The 17993-nt window shown below is 36.1% G+C and overlaps 3 protein-coding genes across 4 annotated transcripts; all 3 read right to left on the reverse strand.

Moving 5' to 3' along the window:
• Positions 1 to 1775: 1775 nt before the first annotated feature.
• ZR3 (Zim17-type zinc finger protein) lies at positions 1776 to 5291 on the reverse strand. The gene is made up of 2 exons (XM_011086015.3): positions 5131 to 5291; positions 1776 to 2398 (listed from the first exon to the last, which is right to left on the reverse strand). The coding sequence occupies exons 1-2, from the start codon at positions 5192 to 5194 to the stop codon at positions 1890 to 1892; spliced, it is 573 nt and encodes a 190-aa protein (XP_011084317.1). The 5' UTR covers positions 5195 to 5291; the 3' UTR covers positions 1776 to 1889.
• Positions 5292 to 5983: 692 nt separating this feature from the next.
• On the reverse strand, positions 5984 to 13627 carry EMB1691 (Methyltransferase MT-A70 family protein). 2 transcript variants are annotated; one of them, XM_011086016.3, is made up of 7 exons: positions 13479 to 13627; positions 10141 to 12815; positions 9839 to 9922; positions 9579 to 9683; positions 8667 to 8775; positions 7781 to 7932; positions 5984 to 6658 (listed from the first exon to the last, which is right to left on the reverse strand). In XM_011086016.3, the coding sequence occupies exons 2-7, from the start codon at positions 12727 to 12729 to the stop codon at positions 6209 to 6211; spliced, it is 3489 nt and encodes a 1162-aa protein (XP_011084318.1). In that variant the 5' UTR covers positions 12730 to 12815; positions 13479 to 13627; the 3' UTR covers positions 5984 to 6208. The 2 variants fall into 2 exon arrangements, with proteins under 2 accessions (XP_011084318.1, XP_011084319.1); XM_011086017.3 differs by having other exon boundaries at positions 13468 to 13618.
• A 2556-nt stretch (positions 13628 to 16183) lies between these two features.
• On the reverse strand, positions 16184 to 17255 carry LOC105166602 (GCN5-related N-acetyltransferase 8). Its single transcript, XM_011086018.3, has one exon. It carries the CDS (start codon positions 17186 to 17188, stop codon positions 16469 to 16471), a length of 720 nt encoding a protein of 239 aa, XP_011084320.1. The 5' UTR covers positions 17189 to 17255; the 3' UTR covers positions 16184 to 16468.
• Between the last annotated feature and the right edge of the window lie 738 nt (positions 17256 to 17993).

The following is a 17993-nucleotide window of genomic DNA, read 5'->3' on the forward strand; positions in this document are numbered from 1 at the left end:
GCTTGAAATGACTTATTACCAATTTATTGCAGGCCAAACAAGTTTTTTCTAACATGCATTAATACATGAAGACGTATAAGGATAATTTGATCATAAAAAAGTTTATCTGACCTGCAATAATCAATAATAAGTCAATTGCGGGAATCTATAAATTTTTATTCAAGTTTTTTGTTAAATCAGCAAATTTGGTGAATTTTGGGTAATAGAGAGACTTATTTACTAGATGGTAGCAAACTTCAGGATGACTAATTGTAATTTTCAAATTATATAGAATTTATGTATAGTTACACTGAATTTCGAGGAAGAAGAGTGTAACTATCCCTTAAAAATATTCTTATCAATATACATTTTGTCAACAAAAAATAATCAGTTCAAAATCCTCAAACTTAATAAACAGTACAGATATTCTGGAGATTAAGGATTTATGAAAATTTGTTGATGCAATAAATGGGGCAAATTCTTTTAGATTTTAACTTTAACTTCATCATCTTGGATATTGTTGTGGGCACTCCACAATTTATTAGCTAGAAATTATTTTCATTTTTTATAATAATAATTGACAATAAACATCAAAATACATCGGCATTCTAAAATATTATACATATTATAGGGTAAATTGCAGATATCTCCTCTAAAATTTAGTATAATTGCAAATATTCTTTCATTATTTGAAAATTTATAAATACCTCATGCAAATAGAAAATAATTATATAGCCCTTAAACGGTGAAGTAGATATTACTATTTTATCCTTACTGATTTTTTTGAACAACAAAGAAATAGGATGGGTAAAATAAATATTTTGTCAGGAAATATTAGTTCAAAAATTTTTTCTAGAAAATTCTAAAAGATATATAAAAATTTTAATTTATAATACAGAAGGGTATTTTAGTCAGTTCAACATAAAAAATAAATGAAAATCTAATCGAAGATAACAAAATATGATGATGATGATTAGGTCTATGTTTCTTGCTTCTTACTACTCGTATTAAATATATACCGGCTATATTATGACGACAACTTCTAAGGTTTTGATATAATTACAAATACCCTCTTATTAGTTATCTTATGATAATCAATATCATGTTTATCACATCCATCCAGTGGTAACAATATAGAGTTGGAACAAGTTACATGTTAGTCATTAGGCTACTTTTAAGTTACATGTTAATCCAGCTTGGGTTGCCAAAAACCTAGCTTACCTTCATTTTGTAATTTTATTAATTCTTTAACATTTTATAATGCATTTATTTTGTATTACCTGAAAATGTTTCTATGTGTTGGGTGCTCAACTATATCTATCTTATTATATTACGTAACTATGGTTAAAAAGAAAAATAAACAAAAAAAAGGAATAATTTATAATAAACACCCTTGATATTTATTATAATTATAATTATGCATTGGTGTTGAAAACATTACAAATACCTTCATAACATTAACGACCATCTAACAAATACTATCTGTAACAGCTCATTATAAAATTTTATTTATTAAACAATCAAAAAATTCGAAGAATATTTATAATCTTTTAAATAAGGAAAACATAATTCAAAAAATCCCTTGTAATTTACCCAAAGAGAAAACAACAGCATTCAAGACTTCACCTTAAAAAATCTTTCTTCCAGTTGCGCATGAAATGAAGAGAAGGCTCTGGTTTTCCCCCTTAACTTCAAGATCTTCTTCTTGCTTCGTTTTTATCCTTGATTGTGATTTATGTATTATGGTTAGTTACCCTTTCTTTTTCCCACATCTTTTACTGCAATCTTTCATGATATAAGATAATTGCGAGCTCCACTACAATAGCTCAAAGACAAAAGCCATATTGTCTCAATGTAGGTAGAGAACAAACTAACAATGTAGGCATTCCACATTTTCAGATTATGAAACTTCAGATATCAACATTTTTCCTCCCAGCAAGATCCTCAAGAGTGAGATTCAAAGTATCAACTGATCCCTTTTTCACTTCCTCTCCACGGGCGGCCAAAAACTCCTCAACGCTGCCGGGCTCTCCAAACCATCCCAATCGATCAGCAATCAGGTGCAAATTGTTGCAACCGTCACATCTAGCAACAACCACACCTTTGTCATATGATTCGCGACAAACCGTCTTGATGGATCTTGTATCACAAACTTTGCATGTGAACATCATGACGAGGTCGTGTCTTTCAGATACCTTTAAGCTAGAATTTACTTGGTGCATTATCGTGGCCATGTTATTTTCTGAATCAGGGATACATGCACTTGTGCCGGGATCAGGGTTTGGACTGCAACTTTCACGTTCCACTGGGTTCTCCACCACTGGATTACTGGCTTCTGCAAGTGTCTGAAATCTTCTAGTATACTGTTCATAGCTGCGAAAGAATGAGTTTGGCGACGGATGAAAATCCCGGCAGATTACTGCACAAATGAAGCAGAGATAAGTGATATTATATGTTTTCTTTTTGCATTTGAAAAAACAAAAACAGAAAATGAAGGCTTAAATTCGTGGGGCAAGTAGAATTTCATGCATCCAATTATATTGGAAGAAAGCAAATATTGACTTTCAGAACAGTTTCTTTTTGTTGTGAAAACAGAAAATTTAAATTACTTTTTTAACTGTTTCTTTTGAATTCTTTGTTCAGTCCTGCCTTGCCAACTTAACCTTCCTTGCCCACAGAACCCCCAATCTTTCTTTTCTTATCCAAAGAAAAATAAAAGAGAAGAAAAGGAAAATCACGTCTTAATCATAAACATATTGTAGTCGCAGCCCGGTACTGCATAGAAGTTCCTCTTGATACAGAATAGATAAGTTGCACGTAGTGGAGATTAATATGAACTCAACTAACTAGCAGCTATCTACAGAACTCAGCAGCCATAAACAGTTAGCTTTTTTTGGAAATACCAATCTACACGAGAAAACCAACACATTTTTCTTAAAAGGAGCATAGAGAATGACATTCACATTGTAGCAGAGATGTTAACTAAGGGTCACATTCAGCATCATTGCTTAAACTTTCCACACTTATTCCGTGGCCAACAACACAAAATAAAGTATGATCAAGTAAAACAAAAATGCACAATTATTCAGGGAAGTGTAGCTAGCTTCAAATCTTAAAAGAACAAACAAGCTTCTTATGCAAAGCATCTTCATCGATTTTGCTTCAGCATTTTTGATAGGTATAACCCTAATTTTGTCTGGAAAAAACTGTTTTACCCCTCAAGGGCTTCAAAACTGCAATTTTATCCAGAAGACCGACGTCTTCTCGACTGGGTTCGGGTCGCCATTCAAGATCGGGTCCAGCGACCCACCTCCAACAACCCGGGACGCGTCGCAGACGTCTATTGGGCAATGAGACCCCCTTTGTACACTATAATACTCCATACTCAGTGCATTTATGGTACGCCATTTTTACTCACTTCTTCATTTAGATCACTCAGGCTCGCTAGTTCGTCAGAGACCTACTTATTCGCGACCTTGATACCAAGCACTGACTTAAACATCAGAGGGTTTTAGCTGGGGGCCACCCCAGCAAGCCTAACAATTTGCTTGTCTTTTCTCAGAGCCCTTACATCAGTTTGGGAGAGGTAGCGATCTAGAACCGCTTGGAGGATCAGTTCATCTGACCAGGGAGGTCGCGTTGATTTCGACCCGGATCAACTTTAATTGTGATAGTAAATAATTCTTTTTTCCCGATAAAACTAAATATACTAATTTTGAAAATAAGGAAAGAAAACCTAGCCGATCATAGAGTTAAAAGAGCAATGAAATTTGTTCAAGCTACACCTCCGTGTGCATAAATCAGATACAGTTAAGAATGATCTCAACCCATCATTGACCCTCCAAAGCCCAAAGATGCCTACGCACTCACAGGATTATGTCTAATCATCCATTCATCATTTTTTGCAGCAATGCGAGTACTATTAAGTAATCATTGAATAATATGAAATATACAATCGAAAACATGAGTGGAAAAGAAATTTTTGTGAATATATTTGCAACTTTGATACACATAGTAACATGTAAAGAATTTCACTTCCAAGAGAGAGCATATAAAACTCTACCTCTATATCTTAGGCCCTCGTAAGTGAGGATTTTACAGGCTAAAAGTCGGTTAATCCGATTTCTAAAAATACTTTTCCATAATTTTCACTGTGATGCATGAGGCAAAGGGGCAAAAAAAACTAGTAATTGGACAACATGTATCACATCAACAAATTAGGGCAACTTCAAAACCTCGAAAACCAATTCATATGTTATGCATCAACTGCAACTTCCACCAAAAGTTTCAGTATGAGGGAAATCCATTTCTTGAATGTCGTGTTTTCCAGCCAAAACACGGCTATTGAAGAGGATCATGCGATTGAAAGGACCCATCTGGGCCGTTAGATCAAGGGCAAGGTTAAAATTGGGGGCGAATTGAAAAATAAAACCATAAACGACGCCTTTTTGGAGGATCTAGGGCATGAGCAGATCAGGGAAAGAATTGGGGAATTTGACTCCAATACCCACCCCTAATTCCGACCGACAAGGGGACATGTGGACGGCTGAGATACGCGCGAAGCTGGGTTGCTGTTTGCTTTTTGAACACTTTTTTGCAGAGTAAAGGGACAACCAATTACGAGCTCAAGATGGAGGACAAAAGGCCACATTTTTTCTGAATTTTATTGTAATTTCAGCTTTTTGCTTTAGTCAATTTTTGCTGCAACTCCATGTAAAAGGGCCAAGAACGTGTAGGGAATGGCATTATTGAATGAATTAAGATCAATTTCTCTCATCCCGTCTCTGTTTCTCTCTTCTTCCAACCCCCTTTTCTGTCTGGTTTGTGTTTTCCGCAAATTTTCACTCATAACCATTACATTGAACCTGAGCTCGCAAATATTCAGGGGCAAAAAAAACATTCCTTCGCAAACCCTAATTAGGAAGTTCCAAATCCGAAGTCAAAACAGCTTTAACGCAATAACATATTCCCAATAAACAAACCATTAGTACAAAGCTCTCCACTTTCGTCATCTGTTTAAACTCAACACTTCCCCAAAAATTCTCCAAACTCACAGTAGACACATACAATCTGTAGTCTTCAGTAACTTGTCATTTTTGACGTCAATAACATAACACACACACAATCATAGATAGGCAGAACGGGAGTTACCTCTGGGGAGGTGATTTTGGGGGTTTTTCACAGCGAGGAGAGACAGAATCCGCCGAGCCGCCATTTTCGAGTAGCAATTATTTTAGACCTGCTCTCTCTTTCTATTTTGTGTACAAAGAAATATCGGAAGACTTGGAGAGAAAGACAAGCATTCCCACTGCATATCTATTTAAATACATTAAAAAAAAACAAAACAATAATTTAATTGTTAATATAACTTAAGGTCGCCATATCAATATATACTTAAGGTCCATGACTTGCAATTTTTTTCTTTAAATAATTTATGATGGGGTCGTGTATTGTATCTAAGACTTGACCTTTTTAATTTATTTATTATTATTATTATTTTAATTAATTCGATATGATTGCCAAACTGTGCTAAAACTACAGACAATCATAATTATACAGTTGTGATATTAAAGATTTGTCTCTAATTCAAACAATACGTTACATTACATTCTCTTGCAAGTAATCCCATAATTCAAGATGCCTTGTCACTTGGAGAATACTGATTTACATTATTATTCATCAAATAAAATAGCTTCATAGAAGAAACAAAACCTGAAAAATGTCATCGAGTAAATTTCTATATATATATATATATATATATATTGATGTTCTGATTGAATACTGGGAGTTGGCTGTTTTCTTCAGTTCAGATTGCGGAAAAGATGAAATAGACAATTTTGACAAATGCAAGTTACATAGGAAGATAATATCACCAATTGGGAAACTGAGACAACTTTATCCTACTAAGCAAATCTTAGGTAACAACAATTTACTAAAAAGGATAATCTGGCAACACATGAGAATAAACCTTTACATACACAGAGAACTACACTACGCAAACATCAACCAGAAAACAAAAATTTTGATATTATGGACCAACAAACCAGATGGATTGCTCCGAAAAATTTGAGGACTTCTTGTAGCCCCTCTACCTAGATCGCCTTCTGCTCCGTTTTAATGCAACAATGCCCTCATTCAGAACTGAATCGTAATTCTATAACATTATGCATGTCATCAGGTAGAAACGCAAAAAATGTTGTATAATGAAAAATTACACATTGAGCTTTTGCTACAACATATTCATTCCTCTGTGAGATTCATAATCTAAAAAGTCTCCAGTAGGTGGACCAAACTGTGCACTGTACCCATACATATCGTACATCTGGCCATCAGAAGGCAGATGCCCACCTTCTCGTCCCTTAAATGCTTCCATTGGAGAAGCCCATGGAGCTGGAGACGGAATGTTGGAGCTAGAAGCTTCTTGGTTCAGATTAGGGGCGTTATGATTTTGAGGTGAATTTCCAGTAGGCCTTTTGTTGCTGGAATTAGCCGTTGTCAGGGAGATGGAAGCTGACTGCTGCTGTTGCATTTGCTGCTGGTTCTTCATTGGTGACTTGGGCCGAAGAGCCTCTATTTCAGGGGTTGTCAGGACGAGATGAGGTGCCTCGGGTGGTGGGTTTCTTCCTCCTCCTCCTAACCATACTTTCCCATCCTTATCCGAAAAGTTCCTGACATATGCCTGAAAATTCCCAAGTTATGGCTTCAGGATTTAAAGCAATTGGACAAAATGGAGCAAGCTAAGTATGAAAGAGACAATGACATATCATCATTTTTTCCTTTTAGTTTCAGCACTTATTTTGTTCCTGCTTTTAACCCATTCTCACCACCACTTGAAGTGGATTTGTTTTTTACCAATTACCAAATTTACCCCCCCCCCCCCCCTCCTGTCTCCATCCCCTTAGGTTTCCTTAAAATTGAGGAATCCAAGGAAAGAAACAATGTTAAATGACCTATAATATAATCACATTCTATGAGCTTCTAAGATTTTAATTCACGGCGTAAGAGCAGCAACTACCACAAGGCATACTAGTTTATCAAATTACAGGTGACTGCTCCAGAATAGTCACGATCAGAACCATATTTCCACACAACATCAATTATCTATCATCCACCATCCTGAAAATACACCTCTCTGGGCATCATGGACTCATGATGATAAATATGCCAGGCAGTCACTAGGGTTTCTCCCACCCAATTCATTAATAAAAAGTGTATAGTAACATCGGTAGAGTATTTATGCATTCATACACAAATCAAATTCCTTTCTTTTTTTTTTATCATAAATGGAATATGCTCAACGTGGCAATTTTCTACAAAAGGAAATAGGAAAAACACAATTGGTTGACATGAGAAGATGGGCACTATTTTTATCATGTACATCATACATGTGTCCAAGCATCAGAAGAGACTTGCATTCTGTAGGAGATGCACACAAATGTATATGCAGTGGCGTTTGTAATACATAATATTTTTTTTGTGTACCAATAAGAAATAGAGAGAAATTCATGACCATTCTGGAGCTAAGGCATGGGAAATAAATGAGAGTAAGAGAGTAACAAATGGTCAAAACTGTAGCACCTATACCTGAACAGCTTATTTAACTGTGATAAAATTATGAAGCACACAGTGGAAAATGCAGGAAATACGCAATAACAAATCTTGCAGATGCCGAATATCACAAGCAGCAGCAGCACAAAATAAAACATGCAGAAAGACACTAAAACAAAACTTTTTCACTTTCCATTTTAAGGAAGCAAGCATGCTAGAAGTGCTTGTACAACCAAACAATAGGGAAACCTACCTCAGAATTAAAATTCGATGAGGACAATCCTTTACCGACTGTCAACCATCCAGACCGAATATTATGGTCTTCACCAAAAAGCTCAAGTCTTCTTCGGCCAAGAGCAAAATGCTCAATGATTCGATACATATCCTCAGGCTTTGCAGTTGAACCTAAAATTAAATTGTACGAAAGTTTACAGTGCCAGTAAGGAGCAACAAATTCAAGGCATAATGCTGAACAACAAATCCAAACAGCAAACTCAAAATGATATGCAACTAGCAATAGATTCTCTAATGCTTTCTCAAGAAGAAAGCAAGTAAAAAAAAACCAAGGGCTTAAAATTCCAATTTTTTATAGCAAAAAAGGATAAAGTCAAGTGAATTCAGTGAGAAAAAAATGAAAGGGGGAAATAAAGAGAAAATAGGAGGAAGTTAGGAGTTAATGGTTGCAAGAAAGGGAAAACGTAGTTCTGCAATGCTCTATATGTTCATTTTATATATTATGCAAGGACAACTTGCTTGAGGACCTAACTAGAAGAGGAACTGAAAGACTCTGTCAACGTAATATTTTACCTCATTACAACCAAGAAGCAATGGGACATATTTAGCGCTGAAAATGTAATGATCTTATATACCATTGAAATGTCCGTGGGCCACAAGCTTATTCTCCAAACCAAACTTCATATTCAGCTAACACTTAAAACAGAGAAGCCACTTTAAGAAGCAGGAACTAAACAAGGAAACAGTGACCAGATACATAAGAGGACATTTAAGCAATTGCATACTCATTACAACTTTTCCCACATCAAGAAAAAGGAAGACAGGAGAGAGGATAATTTCAAGAAGTGCGATAAAATGAATAAGAAACTAAGGGCAATCAATGTTGAAACCAACATTACCCTTACCATAAGGAGGCTCCTCAGCAATTATTACATCAGTGTCAATGTTGGCATGAATGATATGACCATCTGTACTACGACGTACAGTCCCTTTTATGCCCATCAAGCAATGTTCCTTCAGATCAATAATAAGGCAGCTATTCAGGAGACAAACATAAAAAAACTGTAATTCTTTTAATACACCTAAATATGCATACAACAAGAAAGAGACATCAAGAATGATACATATAGATCAGATAGAAAAACGAGCTCCTTATTTATAGAAGTTTATAACATCAGTTTACAAATAGGAAATCCATGAGAGCCTGGTCTTCCTTTTACAACCCACAACTAATTTTCAATAACTATTATTCTCTGATAATAACAATATGATTTAAATAAAAAACAAAGATTTTCAAATTTAGCAAATTATGCCAGCTAGCAAACATCACATGCTTTTGGAGTCAGAATTCTACAAGCGGTAACTATTTTCTTATGAAACTTTATCAACATGAGGTGAGTAAGTCTATGTAATCTTGATTACAGCAATTCTTGCTAACATAGGGAGCACCATTAATCAAATAAATTCTACATCTCTGATGTTCTTTTTCATTATAGGTGTGGAAAATATTGACAAAAATGTAAACATTTTACTACAAGGAGTTATTTGGATTTAATAATTCTCTATCACTGGGATTCTCTTAGTTGTTGCCTCAATTTCCAAAGGAAGCCTCCTCAAACTTGATATCCTATTTTATTTCAGTTCAGAATGGACTATATTGGCCACCCAAACATTTTAAGTTCACACTAATCTTGTTGAACTTCTCTTATATGCATCAAAAGATTATTCAAACCAGAGTATCCGCAACTACATCTCATTTGCTTAGGTTATATCCAAGACATATCCGTCTCATGCATTAAGATTAGGCTGACTGATACCTTGGAGCGTTGAAACAGAGTATGAGAATCATGGCGTAATCCAGGAGTTGCATTTGTTTTATTTGTCTTCACCCAGCATATATCTTCACATCTGCGAAATCCCCACTGGATAGAATAAAAACAGAATTATAGTTGAATGGCAGATATCTTAAACAACTCAGAAATGAAATGTAACAACCAAAAGGAAGTTAAAGGGAAGAAAAAGAAAGCATCATCTGAGAAACTTCAAACTAAATAATTACATGGCTCTCGTCCTTTACCTTCTTCAGACATTGTCGGCCTTGCTCTAGGCCAACACCATCACCAACCCAGAGGAAAATGAAAGATGGAGTATCAGCAATTGCCTATGAATTATTAGAAAAAGAAAAAGAGTAAAGCTCAAAAGCCACCCAAATTAAAGAAAGTAAATAGGTACAAGAACAAGCAAGTTTTCAAGGATTGCTAACATATATAAAACTAAAACAGAAGCAACTACTCTATTTTGCAGCCAAAAATTCCAAGTGAATCTTTTTCATGCATTATAATTGCAACATTAACCAGGTAAAGTGCAAAGGAAAACTACCTCAATCTTTAAATTCATTATTTCTTCAAATGTCCAGTACTCCATATGGTCAGTTACACCAGGAGCTCGATGAACGTATTCCTCCCATGGTGGGTCTACAAGAATGACATCAAACTTGGTCCCAAAGAACTCTGGAGAAAGTACGTGCTCTCTCAGGTCACATTTGTAGTACATAGGAGGTGAAGCAGATTTGGAAACAATCTCATCTTTTTTTTGTATAAGCTCCCGAAGCTTTGGATAGTCCTCCACGACACTAGTGAGCTCCAGCTCCCTAATAAAATTCTGTGGCCGCATCCCAGTGTCAACAAAGTTCTGAGAGTAATCATTCTGCTCTCCTCTAGATGGAGCTTTGCCAGGCGGGGCATTAGTTCTAGGTGGAACCCATCCTCCAGAGGCTTTATCTTGCTGCTGACTGCGACCTACTGGAGCCATCACATTAAAATTGGGAGCAGACATACTGGGAGGCATCCCTCTTCCAGGTCCTGCTGGACTGAAGACCAAAGGACCACTTGGTGCATTTCCTAGATTAGGGGAGAATCTAGGTCCCAACGGTCCAGGGGGAACAGGTGGTAGACCAGGTGGAACACCAAGCATGTTCATCTCAACACCGCGAGCTCCTGGCCATGCAATTGGGGGTTGAAACTGTGGAATAAAGACTCCAGGAGAAATAGGACCTGGAGCAGGGGACATGTTAGGAGGTAAAGATTGCATTGGTCCAGGAGGGGGCAATCCAAGTGGTCCAAAAGGTGATCCTACCAAGGGTATTGGAATGCCAGCCTGTTGACTGTCTCTTCCAGTAGGCCTACCCCGTCCTACTCTCCCAATTCTGTTTCCTCTGCCACCCTGTGAGGCAGTTCTACCAAATGAACTCGTCTCCTGGTTTCCATGTGGAGGTACAGAGCCACCACTACCACGATTGGACAAACCACCTTTCTGCCCTCTTGATTTCTCTCCCTGATAATCATCGTCGTCCCTCCACGAATTTGGATCCTGCATTGCAAGACCACCATCCATGAATCTATCTTTTCCATCTTCACCGGTTTGTACAGATCCATGTGTGTTTCGTGATCTCTCCTCCCTTGAATACGCAAACTCCTCGCCATCGGGAGCCAGTTTTGTGTCAGATTGCTGAATGGCCTCACCATTTCTTGCAAAGATGGATCTAGAATCTTCTCTTCCGTAATCAAATGGCTTGGTTTGAATTTCAATCACATCATAATTCTCATTTGATATTCCATACTTTGATGAGGTTTTCACAGCTTCAGTCCTGCTTCCATCTTTTCTACCACCAATGCGACCATCAATCCTGTCACGACCACGTCTGGGCAAGTCCCAGTCCCTGATGCTATCATAGGTTGTTTCATTATCTCTAGTTTCCTTGTCTTGTTTTCTTTTCCATGTATCTTTAACATTGTCACGGTCCCTGTTCCTGTCACCCCAACTATCATCTCTTCCTTTTGATCTATCATCCCAGGAGCCATCTTTTCCCAGTTCCTTTCTCCTCAAAGTAGAGCTTCTTTCATAATCCAGCTCAAAATTATCTGATTCACGCTTTCCAATCTTCTCAGGTGTCCTGGACATATTGGAGTTATCTACATCTCTCCTACTTTTGTCCCTCACCCATGTATTAACATCCTCATCAGCATTTAAAGACCTTGCATAGCCGTCAATAATATCTCGAGTTGGATTTCTTGGTTGTCTATGCTCCTCAAATCTCTCTTTATTCAATATATCTTCACGTGCTAAACTTCCCTTACTGTCTTCCTCAAGAAATTCAGACCTTCCTCTCTTGCTCCTTTCTGAATCAACTCGTCTCTCCTCTCTGTCATTAAACTTTACACCTTTGTCCGTCATTGACTCAAAACCTCGGCTTCTAACATCAACTGATTCGCTTTCCAAAGTATCACTTCTTTCTCTTTCACTAGAACCTTCAAGTTTAGGGTCAGTAGACTTGCCACTTTTTACATCAGATTTTTCTCCGTATTCAACAGTTTTCACAATGTTGTCAGGCTCATCCCATCTCCTCCTTCTTCCATGCTCAGCATACCCATATCCCTTTTCTCGGCTATTATCCCTTCTCACTGAATCTCTTGAATCTCTATCTGATAGCTTTTCCACATCAATGTCGTGCTCTGAGTACTTTGAAGTTGATTTCTTTCGCTCAGTCTCTTCAGCTCGACTATATCCTCTACTCCCATGTTTTTCCACAGCATCAAGCTTATTTTCTGTTTCTCCATCTTGATACCAAGTGCTCAGTACATCTAATGTATTCTCTTCTGGCTTTTTCTTCATCTGCTTAGAGCGCGACTCTTTTCTGGTTTCATAGTCATCCTGATCACTATCAGCTCTGCTCGAGCCACCCACTCTCTTTCGACTTTCATGTCTGTCATACGAACTTCTTTTTCTTCCACTGCTATCCAATCCATCAAGTTCCTCACCACTTCCTGCTTTCCTAGATTTGCTTGAGCGTTGTTTTCTCTTATCATCACAATCCCAGTCCTCATCATCCCTAACACTATCAATGTTTACCTCTACATCCTCCTCATTGTCCCGTTTCGTTGAACTTCTTATACATTCAGGAGAGCCCATAGCAAAGAAGATAAAAAAAAATTGACCTCTTGTTTCTATACTCGAATATAATTACGAGTAATATCTGGACAAGCAGCACCTTGGGGCTGAAAAAAAGAAAAAGAGATACAACAAAAAAAAAAAGAGAGATCATCTTCAACATACCTAACAAAAAATTGACATATATAGCATATAAAAATTACTACAAGTTGTGCTAGAACTGAAAACTTAAACAGGAAAAGTGGGGAAAAAAAAGTGAACTAAAATAGGACGCCAGTCATACACCTCAAAGTCCAGGACTCCAGATAAAGCCAAATTATCTCATTTCGACAAGAACAGACTTCTCCTAAATCGTATAGTTACAGGCAACACAGATAACACATTCACTAAAAGAACTTCATATCGTACAGTTATCTCCACAATTATGCAGTTTGCGTCGCGGATTTCACAATTAGACATCTCAATAAAGAAACTCAAAACCCTAGATCTTCGAGTAAGTGAGAAATAAACAACACCAAAATCAACTTTCCCCCGTTACACATATCCCGCAACTCCGTCATCAATTTGACTAAATACCATAATTTCATGTGGAAATATCGAATTACAGAACTTCGTGAGCATTCAGGCGAAACGAGATTGACTGATTAAAGAACAACCCAACGTCCCACAATCTCAATTCGTTCGCATTGATTCAATTGACTTGGAACAAAAACAGAGAAAGCAGGCACTAAAACAGAACATAAATATTGATGCCGTTACATTTAACTCACTCTAAACGGTGGCGACGGCGTGATGGCGGCAGAGGAGAAAAGCCGTCGTGGCTGAACTGAGAGTTTTGTCGTCGCAGAGGGGAAGATAGCGGGTTTCAAGGTATTTGAACCCGTATTGCTTTAGGTTTTGGAGAGGGGTTAAGAATGGAATTTGGTAGTGTCCACATGGGCGAAATTATTAAAATTTTATTATATATTATCAATTTTGAATTTTACTTAAAATTACCTAATATCGTATAAGATTATTTTTAAAAAATTAATAATTACCTCAATATCTATATCTATCCAAACTATAAATATTATCACAAGTTAATTACACTTAGATCCCTCTAAAATTACGAGATTATATTGTCCTATAAAAAAATATTGAATTACATTTACATCCTTTTTAAAAAAAAAAATCATTTACGACTGGACTCTGCTTCAATAGAACTTGGCAGAGAAAAATGTCAATATTAGCAATTTTATTTTACCGCTCATTTAATATTTTTATGTATATGTTTATACTTATAAAAAGATAAATGTAATATATATATATGGAGTAAGATTAATATCATTATAATTTTTTTGCTTATAAGTATAAAGTTATTAGTTGTGTATGATAAATGAGGTGTAAAATTAAATTTTTTTTGCTAATATTAATATTTTTCATCCAAATACTAATAAAAAAAAATAATGTGTAAACAGTAAATTTTTAAAAGGTGTAAAGATACATAAAAGCGATTTAGTCAGAATATATTTGTAAACTGATTTTATCCCTAGTTGGTACAACGATGGGGGTCGAATTGAGATTCATTAAAAATAAGGAGGGGGTGCAGTGGGGGTTGATTGGAGGAGTCTCGAATTTTATTAAAAATAAACGAGGTGGATCTGAATCCAACCAAACCCGTCCTATTGTCATTCATTCTTGCCCATTATAGGCTGCTACATTGTGGCATAAGTTCTGTATCCATCACAATGTGAGATATATTGTGTATTTTCTTGCACATACCTCTGCGAGATACATATACACACACAAAACACTACAAATACTTCTGGGAATTGCCTTATTGGGAGTATTTGCAAAAAAACTTTTACTTTAAAAATTTATTTCTGTAAAAAAAAAATTGTAAAAAATTAAAAATGGATAGTATTTGTAACTATTAATTTTTTTCTACAAAAAACTATAAATTTCAATTTGATTAGTATTTCATATTTATATTTTTAAAATATTATAAAAATATATTTACTTTAATAATGTGCCCACTAAGTAATATATCAACAATTAAACTTGCAAGATTGCAAAATTAATTAACTTACTAGTTAATCAAATAATAATATGCGAATGAAATAATATAATTTAGATGATATAGCACATAAAATATAAAAAACTTAAAATATTAAATGTGTGAAATTATAAATTTAATTATTGTTAAAATTTGAGTTATATGAAAAAACTCCAATATCAACTTTAAATATTCAATTTTAAAAATAAATTAAAATCAATAAAGTTGAATTAAAATATTATAATAAGGGTAAAATAATAGAGAATAAAGTTGAATTTATTTATAAAAAAAAAGTCAAAACAACTAAAAACAACCCCCAAAGTGTTTCTAGCTTTTGGCCTATAAGCGTTTTTTTTGCCGTTTTAGAAGTAGAATCTAATAACGCAAACAATTCAAAAGTATTTTTTTTAAATTCAGAAGGTTAAAAACACTTCTGAAGTGCGTGCAAATAATCCATTTATCTTTCGAGGACCAACGTATATAACAACAACCACCAAGAATTATGTACAATCTAGGACTTCTTCACATGGATGGTCAAAGCTATCAAACTCAGCTATGGTCCGTACAGAATTTCAACACCATCGGCCTATACCCTGTTATAGAGAAATGAATGAAACAGCAGAGATCATAGGTTGGTTGTATGATCATAACCACTGAATCAATAGAATTTAGCTTCAATCAAACTGCATAATCGTTATGTTAATTTTTTCACAACTCTTCAATAAAACGTCTCCACGTCATAACAGCCACAAAGCACAAACACATGATCAAGACCAGCCTCAAAATCGTGTTTTCTAGCACAGATTGAAGATGGAGTGGAGCACCCTGGTTCAATAATGTAATGTTTGAAGAAAGCGTGTGCTTCATTTGACCTGCATAGCTCAAGCACAGCGGCAATCAGCTCAACTATGGGACATATTTGTAAAACAATCTCTTCAGCAACAAGATGCACAACATTTCACTAGTAACTCTTTAATCAGAACAGTAGGGACTGAAAGCAGATTCCCAAAGTTAAATCAAAAGTACATCACAGTATCCAGCAAGTTTGCAGCACTCGATGTGCTTTCCATGATATAATACCTTTCTAATCAACAAGCAACTCAGCATAAAAATCCACCAGAACTCTGTGATGCACCCGCATTAACTTCCCTACAATTTCAATCCAAAAACTTTTACACAAATACACAAGAACGGAAGTCCCTCATGACTGGATAAAAACATCCAGCCATGATCATTGTTGCAGAAACGCAGCCCAGCAGCTTAAAATGTCAAACTATAGCTGTTCCTAGACTGAGTTTTTCATGTTACAATTCTGATTGCGAACCCGTGTTCAAAGGAGCTGCCTCTGCACTACAATACCGAATGTAATCCCGAATATTAAACTTTGACAATGAACTTCAATAACATTGTGAGAGCGGTATATATCAAGATTTTTGGCAATTGAAACAAAGGAAATCATGGTGCATCCATTAACTTGTGTAAACTCAGATATCAGCAAGTTACATTGGCATATGAAGCTCAGTTCAACACAAGAAAGTACCAAATTACAACAAGATTTTATTATACAACTGAACATTTGCCAAAAGGCGATATCCTTTTCATCAGCAAGATCAGGACTCCTACCAATATACCATTATCATTCATGAACATGTAGCATTCCCATTATTTCGACCCCAAAAATTTACCACCAACCAGAAATCACCACGATCAGACATTGCAATCGAATCAGAGGTTAACATGAGCATACGCCTGAAGTACTTCACCACTCAGCCTACAAATCCTCCACTCCGGCAATATCTGCGCCCCCATCTGCTCATAAAACGTAATGGCATTCACATTCCAATCGAGCACCACCCACTCCACTCGGCCGTACCCCATTTTCGCCGCCTGAGCAGCCACCGCCGTCAGCAGCATCTTCCCCAGTCCCTTCCTCCTATAACACTCCCTCACAAATATATCCTCGATATAAAACCCGGGTTTCGCCAGAAAGGTAGAATAGTTGGGGAAAAACAAAACGAACCCACCAACAATCACGTCATTTCCAATAATATTGACATCATTAGCTCTGCTTCTGAACGATTCTCTTTCGGGATCGTCTATTGGAAGGTCGAGGAGGACGGAGTTGAGGAGCGGGGGAAAATGGGGGTTGGCGGTGGCTAGGAAAGGGATGGAGGAGAGCTCGAGGAGGAACACGGTGAAAGAAGTGAAAGGAGGCGGCGGATTTGGGGGAAAGAGGGTGGCCGAAAGGTCGGCGGGGGTGGCATGAAAGAGGTCGGTGAGGCGCTCGAAGACGGCCATTTGGTGGATGAGCTTGTGGATGTGGGGAACGTCCTCCGCGGTGGCGAGACGTATGCGGGTGAAGAGTGGCTGGCCTGAAGGATTGGAATCCGGTAGAGTGATGGGGGCGGCGGAAGGCGGAGGCGGTGGGGCTGCAGCTGCTGCCATGCCTGAGAGGTTTTTGGAAGTTTCCTTCTTGGGAGTGAACAAACAAAGGTATGTTTTACCCAATTCAGTGAATTCACCACTCTTTTGAAGGGACTTTTTTTTTTAAAAAAAAAAAAGAATTAAAAAATTATAATTGGAAAATCCAATAAAAAACATGGGCAATAATTACAAATGCTAAATTACTAATTATGAAACTAGTCCACGTGGCACACTTAAATGAGTATGTATAATTAAATATTTTTTTTAAAAATAATTTATATTTTTAATAATATATTCTAATTAAAGAAATTAAAAAATTTTAAATTAAAAAGAATAGTTAGAAAGAGTTAGTGGAAGTTGAAAAGAGGATAGAAGAGTGGTTTGGAAGTGTCGAAGAGTGGGCAGTTAATAAATAAACAAATTAAATATTAAAAAATAAATAAATTCGGCGATCAAAAAAGTGAAACATAAAAATGGTATTCTCACTTTATAATAAGGTATAAATTATGAAATCTTTAAATAGATATTTGAAAACACCTATTTTGCCCTTTTGTTTCTTTGTAAAAAAAGAATTTAAAATTATAAAAAAAGGTTGTTGATGTAAAAATTTACATTCTTTTTTTGCCCCTATACGTTATGGACTGCAATAAAAAAAAAAAGAAAATATTAATGAATGAATCAAATTATAATTCAACAGGTCATTATAGCATTTTGACCAATTTATACAAAAAAAAAATTGATAGAAATATGACGGAAAGTGGAAACTAAGAGAATATGCTAATTATTTGACACATATTAAAATTAAAGAGATATTGATAATTTTTTA

This window comes from Sesamum indicum, linkage group LG7, assembly GCF_026168435.1.
Source record: "Sesamum indicum cultivar Baizhima isolate 11 linkage group LG7, ASM2616843v1, whole genome shotgun sequence".
Taxonomy (NCBI): domain Eukaryota; kingdom Viridiplantae; phylum Streptophyta; class Magnoliopsida; order Lamiales; family Pedaliaceae; genus Sesamum; species Sesamum indicum.

Coding starts and splice junctions, on each gene's coding strand:
- EMB1691 (XM_011086016.3), bottom strand. CDS start 12,729: ATGGGCTCTCCTGAATGTATAAGAAGTTCAACGAAACGGGACAATGAG. Junction 8,776..9,578: donor CTCTGTTTCAACGCTCCAAG/GTATCAGTCAGC, acceptor ATTGATCTGAAG/GAACATTGCTTGATGGGCAT. Junction 7,933..8,666: donor TGCTGAGGAGCCTCCTTATG/GTAAGGGTAATG, acceptor ATTTAATTTTAG/GTTCAACTGCAAAGCCTGAG.
- LOC105166602 (XM_011086018.3), bottom strand. CDS start 17,188: ATGGCAGCAGCTGCAGCCCCACCGCCTCCGCCTTCCGCCGCCCCCATC.
- ZR3 (XM_011086015.3), bottom strand. CDS start 5,194: ATGGCGGCTCGGCGGATTCTGTCTCTCCTCGCTGTGAAAAACCCCCAA. Junction 2,399..5,130: donor CCAAAATCACCTCCCCAGAG/GTAACTCCCGTT, acceptor TCATTTGTGCAG/TAATCTGCCGGGATTTTCAT.